Source organism: Sphaerodactylus townsendi, linkage group LG07, assembly GCF_021028975.2.
Source record: "Sphaerodactylus townsendi isolate TG3544 linkage group LG07, MPM_Stown_v2.3, whole genome shotgun sequence".
Classification (NCBI taxonomy): Eukaryota; Metazoa; Chordata; class Lepidosauria; order Squamata; family Sphaerodactylidae; genus Sphaerodactylus; species Sphaerodactylus townsendi.
In genome coordinates, this window is record NC_059431.1 from 68,436,258 (window position 1) to 68,447,984 (window position 11,727).

Here is an 11,727-nt window from a genome sequence, read left to right on the forward strand (position 1 = left end):
GTCGATTCCCCAAGGTCAATTAATTGCGTGATACTCACACGAAATAACCAGGTTTCAGCAAGATCTCCCCACTGCCTGATCGCTGAACACGGATTCATCCCGGTTCTGGAGCTGCTTCTCTCCCTTATCGCGTTTGTTTCAGAACCTGCATGAAAGTTCACCTTTTTAAAAAACATGCACCAAATCCAGGTTGGTAGGGAGGATTGGAGTTTCAATCTAGATTTAATTTCCCGCCATTGGCAGTGGCACAGATCCTTCCAGCCAATCAGAGCGCAGTGGGCTGTGTGCAATCCGCCCGCAGCCCCCTTTTTTTGTTTTGCACTGGTGGAGGCTACGTGGAAACGTGGCTGCGTGGAATGTGATTTCTATGCCAACTATTAACTAAAATTACACTTTTATGCCCACGCAGCTGTGTGAGTAAAGAGTACCAAAGCTGTGCATAAATGTATCTTAGCGTGAAAAACAGGTACAGTTCTATCTACACATGCACATGGTGACGTAGCTACGCAAAAAAAAGTTTTTAAAAAATTCCCGCCCCAACACAGCACAACAGCCAATCAGGTCAAAGAAGAAAGAGCTGCTGAGCAGATTGCACATTCGATCACGTGATTGTGGGGATTGCTGCACTGTTTGAAAGCGTGATAGACATGGATGTCCTCATCACACACACACTGCAGTGGGGAGGGCAAAACCTCGATGGAAAGGTGCTGATTCTTTTGAAACCTGGTTGTATCTAGATTTAATTTCTCAGTGGGGAAATGACCTATGTCCCATGTATACTGCAACAAAATAAGACACACTTTCAAAAAGACACATCCCCCCCTCTAAAAACTTAACTATCAAGGAATAACAGTGACAGGAGGGGTAAAAGTAACCATCAGGTATCTTCTACAGTTGAATCATTTTGCTTTGCATTGTGCACTTACCCCCCCCCCCCCCCCCGCCCTTTGAGACAAATCCTTCTTAGTGATTTTAAAAAAACACAAGAATGAAGGTATATCCTGTGGGGCCGAACTCCTCTAAACAAAGCACTGAGTGAAATGGGTAAACATTTCATCAGAGAGAGAAAACCCTGGTCCCCTTTTCTCTTCATTCTCCATTCAACCCCTGTGTTTGTTTTAAGAAGGGAAACTGCATTCCGGCACTTCTCTCTACCCGCCCCCCCCTCCTTATTTTGTAAGACTCCCTCCTCCCAAATCTTTTGCTTCTCAAATGGATAAGAAGGGTAACTGAGGCTAAAACCGAAATGTACATAAGATGAAAGAAGCTATATATGTTCTGTGGAGATGAGAGCTGATTTCCAGTGAACACGGAGAGGGCAAGGGAGCCGAGCAAGGGGAAGGAAAGGGCCGCGAGGAGGGAGGCAGAGGGCTGTTGTAGGCACTTTGTCAATTTCATGCCTGGAATCGACTTTCAGGGACCTTCTCCGGGAGGCTTTCCTGCCTATTTACCCAGGAAGGGATGTGCTCATAGCACGTTACTTTGGTTTACTTTGCCTTCCGTGAGTTTATTGTAAAAAGGGTAAAGTTTTTCGGATCCATCACGTGACCCTGACAGGTCCTGCCTATTGAGAAAGCCAGACCACCCACATGGAGAGGACGATGGAGCGCTTAATAGAAACAGGCAGGCAATTGTGAGCCTTTGCTACACTCCGCGGAATGCCTGCAACCTAGAAGGATTAATTTTTTTTTTTACACTTTCTGTTCCTTTCGGCGACTGGGGTGGGGGTGGAAGAAGAGAGGTTTGGAGGCAAGCAGGAAAGGATCAGGAAAACGCGAGCTGATGTACTCCTATCAAAGTCCCCTGCCTTGGCGGCGGCACTGAATGAAATCGGCCAGTCCCTCCAGCGGCTCACCCTGCCCCATCGTGGGGCTCAGGGGGGAGATGGTAAGTAAAGAAGAGGGGATATGCGAACACGCACCAAAAATGGCCTCTGATCCTAAAACAGAGACAGAACAGGGAGGTGAGTGCGTGGATGTTGTGCCTGAACTGAAGCAGGGCTTGTGGCAGATGGCGAAGTGGCATCTGATTCAGCGGTGGGTCGGGAGGGGGATGCAACAGGAGGAAGGAAATCCAGGGCTGCTTTTTGCAAGAGAGAGAGAGAGAGACAGAGCGAGCGCCAGAGGAGGATTCCTCGCATTGCTGTTGTTGTCACTGTGTATGTAGAGCGTTCTCACTCACTCACACATACACACGCCAACTCATCTTTTTTTCCGGTGGCAGTATGGGCTGCCGCCGCTGGGGGTAACAGGGATGGAATTGATCGGTGATAATTCGCGTCCAGGGGGGTCTCTTCGATCCCATTTTCACGCTTGGAAGGGTCGCCACCTTGCCTCCTGCCAGCCAGTCCCCCTGGGCTCCTCCTGATTGTGTACGAGACAGGGGAGGGGAAAGGCTGGGGCAGGGAAGAAGAAGGAGAGTTTGCTTTTGGGGAGTAGTGGAAAATTGTCTCGAGACACCTCGCTCGGGGTTGTTTCTGACTATAAGGAAAGGGAACTCTGAACACAATCTCGAGCAATCCACAAACACACACATACATACACTAACATTTAACGCGGTGGGTTTAGAAAGGAGCCGAGTTAGACAGTTGCATCCGAGGTCTCCGCCTGCAGCATTGTCCTGTTGTAGCTGGGAAGACTTTTTCCGCATGCACTAGGAGTCTTGTTCCCATTTAGACGGTGCTCAGGCTACCCTACAGTCCACCGTTTGATTTTTGCCTGTCCAAAGGATGCCATCCCAAGACAGCTTCCTTATGTGAGAAGCAAGATCCATTCCAGTTCCCAAGAGTGTGTTGAGGATTAGGGTGACAGATTTCTTCTGATCAGGATCTGTGCAGAGCATCTGAAGAAGTGGGGTTTGGTCTGCTACAGCTTGTGCCAGGGTGAAATGGTGTTGGTCTTGGAGGTGCCACAAAAGTCCAGTTTATGTAGACTGTGGGCTCTTCTGAACTAGATTTCTGCACACTCAATGACTTCATAGCCACAAGAACAGCAAGGGGAGCCAGTCCCATTTAGTAATCTTTGGAGCTTCCACCTTTAGGGGACGAAATAGTTGAGGGCTAGGCACTTATGAAGGCAACATTTCATCATGGAACATGAAGGCAACCTTTGTGAGGGAATAGAGGCCCCAGTGATTTTTTTAAAAAACTGACCATTGCTGGTTGCTTGCATTCCTTTAATAAGCTGGTTTTTCTGTTCTCTACCACCAACCTTCATATAAGATTTTACATAAACAGTATTAATATTTGCTATGCATTGGTCATGTGACCACTACAAAGAAAAATAGGGTTGTGGTAATACTGCTGTTTTTTCAACTGGGTTGCCCAAAAGGTCATGAATGTTGAACGTGCCTCACTTTTGGCAGCTTGATCCAATCATGTTTGCGAGAAAGTCCATTCCATTATGTTCCAAAAGATTATCAAGTATATGTACCTATGATTGAAATTTCAATGACTTCTATCATTTAAAAAAAGCCTTACAATTCAGGCCTCCTTTGCTGGATCCTCCCAATAGCCCCAAGCAACAGGTTATGATCCCTATTTTACAGATGGAATACTGAGGCCTGTCACAATCAGTAGAAAGTTCAGTTTACCTCAGACAGTTTGATTTCTTTCAAACTATCAGTTCTTGGTATTATAGACAGTAACTTCTCCTGAGCCACTCAGGGAGTTTGCTGAGTACTCTAAGGACTTGGATCCCAAATGTCCTCCTCCTGGGTCCTAGTCCAACTTCTCTAATGTAGGAACCATTCAAAGCCTGATAAATGCCAGAGTTTCACAGCCAAGGCTTGGCTTCAGTGCAACCTGTCTTCCTTCTTGGCAAGCTCATACCACTGTTAGAACAGGGAATTTTTAAAGACAGGCTTGTATCCCATCCTCCAGCAACTGCATGCCTATCATCTACAGGGAATCCTGTGTTCACTGGATGCACCCACTTCCCTCAATAGATGTTTTGTCTGTAAGAAGCCTCTGTAGAACAGCATCATCTTTGTGCCTGGAAAATGGCACAAGGAGAGAAATCAGGCCTTTTAATTTCAAAGCAGTTCACAAATAAAGTCTGGAGCCCAGATCAAGGTCTCTGTCTTCTTGGGCTGATGGACACAGGCACATTCCAGGGAGCATTTTTCTCCACAGCATTCTTCTGATTGAGCAGTCCAATTTCTGTGTTATCTTATTAGCAAGTTGTGGGGTAAGACGATAATAAGCTAACAATGTTGTAGCAAAGGAGAGATTCCTGGACAAGCCTGGCTTTTTTTTTTTGCAAGGACACAGTGAAAAGGAAGTGAAGTGACTCCTCCCCTTTTTGGAATTGCATTCCCAATGCAGGAGATAGAAAACTGACAAGTCAGAATAATTAGGAACTAAGGTCTCTTGGTCTTCTTCAATTTTGTCCTTAGTACACACACACACACTCTCACAAGACACCCTTTATTTTCTCTGCCTTTGCCCCAGTGTATAAAGCCCCATTGAGACATGTAGGCGTGATGTGTAAACCGGATTAGCAGGGTAAAAGAAAGACGGACACTGAGCCTGAATTGTTTTACTTTCTTTTCATTTCTCATGCCTATATCTCTAATAAATTTGTTGATCCAGCAGTGGGTCAAAGGGGTTGTGTTGCTGGACTCTGTCTGCACCTCTTACAGCCAGATTCCATGGCAGAGATCCTGAAAAGGAACAACCTGTCTTATTCCCAATGGGAGGCTGAAGGGTGTGTAAGCAAGACAAAGATGTTCTCCCCAGGAAAGCTACTACCTATTGGTTGGTATAACTTTAGCCTTCTTATGGCACACTTCCACAGAACAATGGATTCAATCTAATGTTCTCAAGCATTTGCGAAGGAGACACTAATGCTGCCTTCTCGTCCCTTCCAAATGTTGTATCTGTATTATACAGAAGGAGGTAGTCAACTTGAAACAGGGGTGTTAGATGTTTGGATATAAAAAGCTTTCTGCATGTAGTAAATTGGCACATCATGGAAATGCTCATTCTAAACATTACTCTTTGAGGTGCTTGTTTACTACTCACAGGGAGATGGAGATTACATGGGAAAAGTTTTTCAGATACTATTGCCCTACCTCAACTTGCCATTTAAGAGGTACCAAATTCAGTCACCATTCTATCAACCACCTCATTCTCTGCAATGTATAGACTGGTTCTGCATGATGACTGGTTCAGGATATGTCACACTCCCCCCTCTGAAACCCTGTCAACTGATGAGGCCCAGCTAATACAACCAGATGAGTTAAACCATAAGCTTTTCCTGGATGCACAGGTGGACATGGTTCCATGTTTCAGTGTTCTAACTCCAAAAGTAATAATGCCTTTACGCATAAGAAAAAAAACAGATCACAATGGTTAATTGTGTTAGTCTGGCTGTAGCAGCAGAAAATATCAAGAATCCAGAAGCACCTCAAAGGACTAACAAAATTTCTGGCAGGATAAGAGCTCTCCTGAGCCACAGCTTGCTTATTCAGATAACTAGAAAAAAACATGTGAGAGGAAACTTTGATAAAACATATCTTCTTCATTTATTAGTTTTCTAGATGCAAGGAATGTAATGTTCAGGGAGGAGAATCAGCAATATTCTCCCATGGGAAAAAAATAGGAAGCCATATGTGTTTAGAGAATTAGTATGGTGTGGCAGTTAAGAGTGGTGGACTCTAATCTGGTAAACTAGGTTAATTTCCCCACTCCTTCACATGAAGCCTGCTAAGTGATCCTTAGGCTAGTCACTGTTCTCTCAGAACTCTCTCAGCCCCACCTGCCCCACAAGGGGAAGACAATTGTAAGCCACTTTGAGACTCCATAAAGGGAGAGAAAAAGTGGTGTAGAAATTCAAACTCTTCCCTATTTAAAGACTAGATTTCTGTCATCTTGGTGGCAAAAGACGTAATCCTAACAGCACTTCCCTGTAAGTAAGTCCCACTGAATACCATGAGACCTGCTTTGTTCTCAGATCATTTTGCAGATGCTAAAGTAGTTGGAGCTTTGCACTTTGGTCCAGAATGATACAGTCCAGAAATAGTTATGTCGGCCCTGCATGTGCTGGTAGCCAATGCAGAATTGCCATAGTCTTCCCACCTAACTGCATGCCCTCTCTTGGACTGGCCTGCCCCACCCCTTCCTTTAGCTTTCATAACTGACTGACAGGATACAAGTGACTGCAAAGCATCAGCTGAGCAATCATTGCTTAAAGTTCTCGTACCTTTCCCCCTTCATATAGACAGGCCCACCTTAAAAAATGTGGGCTATCCAGAAGTATGGGTGCACCTCTCTTCCCACAACTTTCCTGTCAGGATTTGTGTTTATGTGCATGCACACTCAAGCAGACAAGAGAGATGTGATGATGAGTCAGGCAAGCTTCTGGGCTCATCCTGTGCAGTAACCTTTTTTTCTACATGTGATATCAAACACATATGACGTTGAGCTCTTGTGGCTAAAAGGATCTCATGCCTTCAAGAATGTGCAAAGTCTCTCCTCTTCTAATTTAAAAGACCAAGCTTCTAGTCCTCATGTGATAAAACTATTTAGCTAGGGGAGCTTTGCAACCTGGCAGAGATGTATAATCTCTATGGCTGGCAAGATCCTAGAGCAGGAGTCTTCAGACTCTTCAGACTCAGGAATCCTCCGATTTCAGTTTCCCAGAGGGACCCAGTTGTGATTGTTTCCTGTAGAAGGCCTTTCCAAGTGAGACAACTGTGATAGTTGTCCAGGAATGGGGTTTTTGATTGTTTGTTCAGATGCCCTATCTCAGACCTGTCAGAGAAGATGCATCTTCCAGACATTATTCTTCTCCACCTATTCTTTCTCCTATTCCCTCCTCTTAAAAAAAAAAGCCACATACAAGCACAGGGTGATGGTGGCACCTCACTTACATCTAGAGCTGAGTGTCAGCAGCCACTGATGGGTCCTGAATATCCTGGCCCCATGTCTTCAGTTAATACCCTCTGCCAGGTCTTGGGGTACAATTCCCATAGTCCTTAGTGTGGGGAAGGGCGAGCCACCTCCATGAACTCAGGGCTCTCGGGGCTCCCCTGGGCTTCTGGTGGCCCATTGGCCCAGAGATCTCTGCTGGACAAAATGCCTGTGTTCCTGCATCTCTGTGCCGCAGATCCCTCATTTGCTCCTTTGTGGCGTGCAGAGCAGCTTTCCATTAAAGGAGATCAGGGGTAATTAGCCGCATTATTTTGACAAGTTGGCTCGAGCAGTTCCCTTTCTTAAGCTCCGGAGCGGACAGAGAAGGGAGGCGGGTGGGGGCGAGCGGAGGCTGGCTTGATTCATACTGTTCAGGGCCTTTCCCAAGCCCTGGCTTGCACTTTGCCAAAAGCCCCTCTGAAATCGCATCTGCGTCAGCCCAAAAGAGTGAAAGACAGACAGACAAAGGTGGGAAAGACTGGCCAGTAATGAATGAAATATAACAAACTGTTCCTCATCTCTTTTTGTGTGTGTGTGGTTAGAAGATTGGAAATTTCCAGGTTAGAGCCACCAGCTCGGGAGGAGGATCTCAAAGTACCCAACACAAATTGTGTGATTCAAATCAATGAAACTGTTCTTCCAAGCAAGCTCCTTTATTTGGTAATTTGGCCTATTTATGTGAATGAAACTGACTTTCTGACTTTCAAACCTCCAGTGGAAAACACCTTGCTCTGGAGTCAGCCCCATTGATTTGGTTGAATGTCCCCCACCCTCCATTCACCCCCAAACCACAGCCTGAAGCTGCCTTAGGAATCAAAACCCATCTAGCTATTACCTCTACAGGTTTTCCAAGCCTGTTAAAAATCCAAACTGGGGCCTTTTGGCGGCCGAGATGTGCCTTCTGCCACTGAAAAACCCTGCCGGTTAAGTGCGTGGGCTTAGAAAGGGTGAAAAGAGAGAGGTAGCTTGGTCCAGTGGCTACAGAGCTAGAGTGGCAGATACCAGATCAGCCGTGTCTCTTTTTCACCAGCCTCTCTAGGCAGAAATGGTGGCACCCCCCAGTTTGGGGGTGGAGGGTGGGAAATAAAGACACTTCTGCACGTTGTCAATGACAGTGCCCTAATAAAGTAATGATAAAGCAACCTTGTACATGCTTCCCTGGGAGTAAAGCCCACTGAATATCACAAGGCTTAGTTTTGAGTAAACCCGGAGAATCGGGTGGCCCGTCTATTAGGTCTGCCCAAGGCAAGAAGCCAGGCAGTGAGTGATCCCAGTCAATGGCACTGCGGGCGCAAGCTCTCTCCAGCACCCATCTACTTAACAGGGGACTGGTGGTTTATTTCACCATCCTTTCGTGTATAAACGTGACCGGCAACGGTCTTGATGGTCTCTCTCTGGCGCTTGAAATGCCTGGCCCATAGCAAGACGTGCTGTCGGGCAGGAGAGGCGAGCTTGCAGGGCCCTGTGCTTGCGCGTTGCAAACGGGAAGGTCGGTTGTGGAGCCAGAAGAGATCTCAAGGGATCTGCGGCTTCTGCCTTGCAAGATCGTGTAAGATCCAGGTCTAGAGGCCGGCTGCTGGCGAGAGAGCGCTGCGTGTGCCGGGGGCCTCGACTTTTACGCCCCGCCAGTGCCGCCACCTTGGATCTGCGTGGCCATCAGGGCAGCTGTGCCACGTAGAAAGGCGTCTGTTTTGCAGTCCCGCAAACTCCTGGTGATTTGTGGAAGTTCACCAGCCGCGAGGTCCAGGGCAGTTTACGTACGCAGGGCATGCATATTATGGGTAACAATGCGGACCAGGGTAAATAAAGAGGACAGATTGATTAGGAGCCAGATGATCTCTGTCAGGGCGGCGGCAGCCCTCTCCGGCGTGCATCAGCAATGAGGCAAATTGGGGGCATCCTCCGCTTCGACCACCCAAGTCGAGACGAGACTTTAACATTGACACTTCTCCTCGGGGGAAAAATACAGAAACAAGACCAATTAGATCCCCGGGTAATTCATCTCTTGTGTATGAAATGAACCAGACCACAGGGGGAGAGAGGACCAGAGCAAGCAGGATATTAAGATAGGGCTTGTTAAATTTGAGCCTCCAGATTGAGCTTTGCAAACCGACCTCGGATCGTAAGGGTTTTGCAAAGAGGTAGGGGTAGGGGTAGGGGTGGGGGTGGGGGTGGGGAGAGGGGCGTGATCCGGAATGTAGAATGAAGAAAGCCCGTCAACAACAGCTTGCTTCGCTTTTAAAGCTCAACTCTAGCCATGTTTACTCTGCAGGATCTATAGGACTGAAAACTATACGACTTCCTTCCGAGATGGGAATAAGCTGTAGAGTGAAGTGGTAGATTTTTGCAAGCGTTTTTATATATCAAAGCTAGTGTTCTGTTAATGATACATCAGTGAGAGTTAGAGAATGTTCACGCAAGTTGCAAAGTACCATTGATTTCCTCCTGTGATTCTTACCTCTTTCTTGTTGAACTTAAAAGTTCTTAACTTCACCTTCGAGATGCCTTTCAATGCAACGGCCACAGCAGAGGCGTTCCTCCCATTGGGCAAAGTGGGCAGTTGCCCAGGGCGCCACCTTGTGGGGGGCACCAAAAATGCAGGTGGGATTTTTTTTGAATTTTCAGTGTTTTTTCTGTTTTTGGCCTGCAGGAGGCGCAGTTTTTAGGCTAGCAGCACCAACTTTTCAGGGATTTTTCAGGAGACTATCCTGATGATATCACCCAAGTTTGGTAAGGTTTGGTTTAGGGAGTCCAAAGATATGGACTCCCATAGGGAGTGTCCCCATCCCCCATTGTTTCCAATGGGAGCTAATAGGAGATGGGGGCTACACCTTTGGGGGTCCATAACTTTGAACCTTCTGAACCAAACTTCACCAAACATGGGTGGTATCATCAGTAGGGGCTCATGAAGATACTCTGAAATTTTGGCGCTGCTATCTTAATAATTGCACCCCTGACAGCAGGCAAACCCTAAATTTCCCCAGATTCTCCTTTTAAATCCACCCCCTACCTGCCAATGCCTGTTTTCTTTATTTCTTTCTTTTATTCTTTCAATGCCTAATAAAGGTGGTTGTTGTTGTTGGGGGGGGGGGCATCAAACTCAGGTTTTGCCCAGGGCTCCAGTTTGCCTAGGTACGCCACTGGGCCACAGTCCCAATCCAAATCACAAGGGAGCGCCCCATTCAAACCGTGGGACTACTTACTCCAATCCTGTGCCTTCCAATATACTGCACGTTCTTGTACAGCATCTAGCACTGCACTGTGGATAAGTGCTGGGAGCAATCTTTCAGAAGCCCTAAATGTACCGAAAAGTCCAAAAGTGCTATCATAAAAACAGTTACCCCCGACGAAGTCCCTGGATTTCAGTGGATTTAGAAGGGTGTAACTCTGATGAGGTCTGCGCTGTCAGTCACTATTTCAGTGGCTGAATTGGGACTGAGGAGCTTCCAAAGGGTCTGATCCAGGGGTAGGGAACCTGCGGCTCTCCAGATGGCCATGCTGACAGAGGCTGATGGGAATTGTAGTTCCTGAACATCTGGAGAGCTGCAGGTTCCCTACCCCTGGATCAGATCCCCCTTCTTTATATTTCCTCCGAAGGTGAAGTTAAGAACTTTTAAGTTCAACAAGAAAGAGGTAAGAATCACAGGAGGAAATCAATGGTACTTTGCAACTTGCGTGAACATTCTCTAACTCTCACTGATGTATCATTAACAGAACACTAGCTTTGATATATAAAAACGCTTGCAAAAATCTACCACTTCACTCTACAGCTTATTCCCATCTCAGAAGGAAGTCGTATAGTGACTGACAGTTAAGGATGCAGAACCACCGCAAGGCTACAGCCCCCGAACAATGTAGGGCTGCTATAATTAACACTAAGAAATGATAATAATGCTGAGGAAATTATCTGCAGAAATGTTTGATCGGCGCTCAACCCCTCCCCAGGGCTACCGGGACAGGTCGTGACCTGTATTAGTGAAAGCAGACATGATCATTGTCCCAAATGAATCCAGATCAAAATGACATTGTGATGAGAGTGAAGACCGATCAAGATGGAACACGGCGACCCAGACAGGGCATGAGGGGGATTTCTGGGGGGGGGGGGGAAGCCTAGGATGGAGAGTCTGGTGACTTCTTACTATCTGTGGAACAATGTTTGAAAGAAGCTAGAATGTCGGTAATATACTGCGGGTGTATGTGATAAGCGCACTCCCATAAGATGCGTGTACAGGACACGTGTTTTCCTGCGACTTCCGAAGCTAGCCCCATCTTCCTTCTGTGTTGCGGTGTATTATTTATTGTCTTCCCTTCACAGCGGTTTTATTCAATAGTTCAAGGAAGGGTACAGGCTCAGAATTCATTCTAATTTTTTAAAACGTGAACCTTTCCTAGTCCTCAGACATATGTAGTGAGAATTTTGGCCCACATTTAGTGACTGAAGATCGCGAAACTGGAGGGAGAGTTATTCCAAATCAGCACTCTCCGAATACAAAGGTTGGAGGATGTGCCCCAGGAGGTTTAAACATATGTCCCGATGCACTCATCCTTACTCTGGTAGCTCTCGTCGAATTACCCTAATTTGAGGATTTAATTCCCAAATTCCACGTGCTCACCCCTTGGGAATTCGAGAGGGTGAATTTTAGTGGGCAGAAATTGAAAAACTATTCTCAGCAGCATGAATGAACGGTTAGGATTGCATCAGGTTGGGAGTGAGAGCAACAGAAAGCAAAGGCTTATACCAGCGTAAACGAGGTTTTGATCGGAGCTGCAGCTCTGCAAGCAAATGACTCCGCCGCCGGCGGAGTGTTTTGCAT

The 11,727-nt window shown here is 46.6% G+C and overlaps 1 protein-coding gene across 3 annotated transcripts in view; it reads left to right on the top strand.

Moving 5' to 3' along the window:
* Positions 1-1,375: 1,375 nt before the first annotated feature.
* The window catches only part of PTCH1 (patched 1), a 130,088-nt gene continuing 119,736 nt past the window's right edge, over positions 1,376-11,727 (top strand). Inside the window, exon 1 of one of the 3 annotated variants that reach the window (XM_048502936.1) lies at positions 1,376-1,887. Coding sequence is in view for 1 of the 3 variants with exons in the window: in XM_048502934.1 (XP_048358891.1) it covers positions 1,825-1,887 (63 nt within the window). In the remaining 2 variants the exon portion in view is untranslated. Of the gene's footprint in view, positions 1,964-11,727 lie in introns of all 3 variants that reach the window. The other 2 variants (XM_048502934.1, XM_048502935.1) reach the window with 2 other exon arrangements.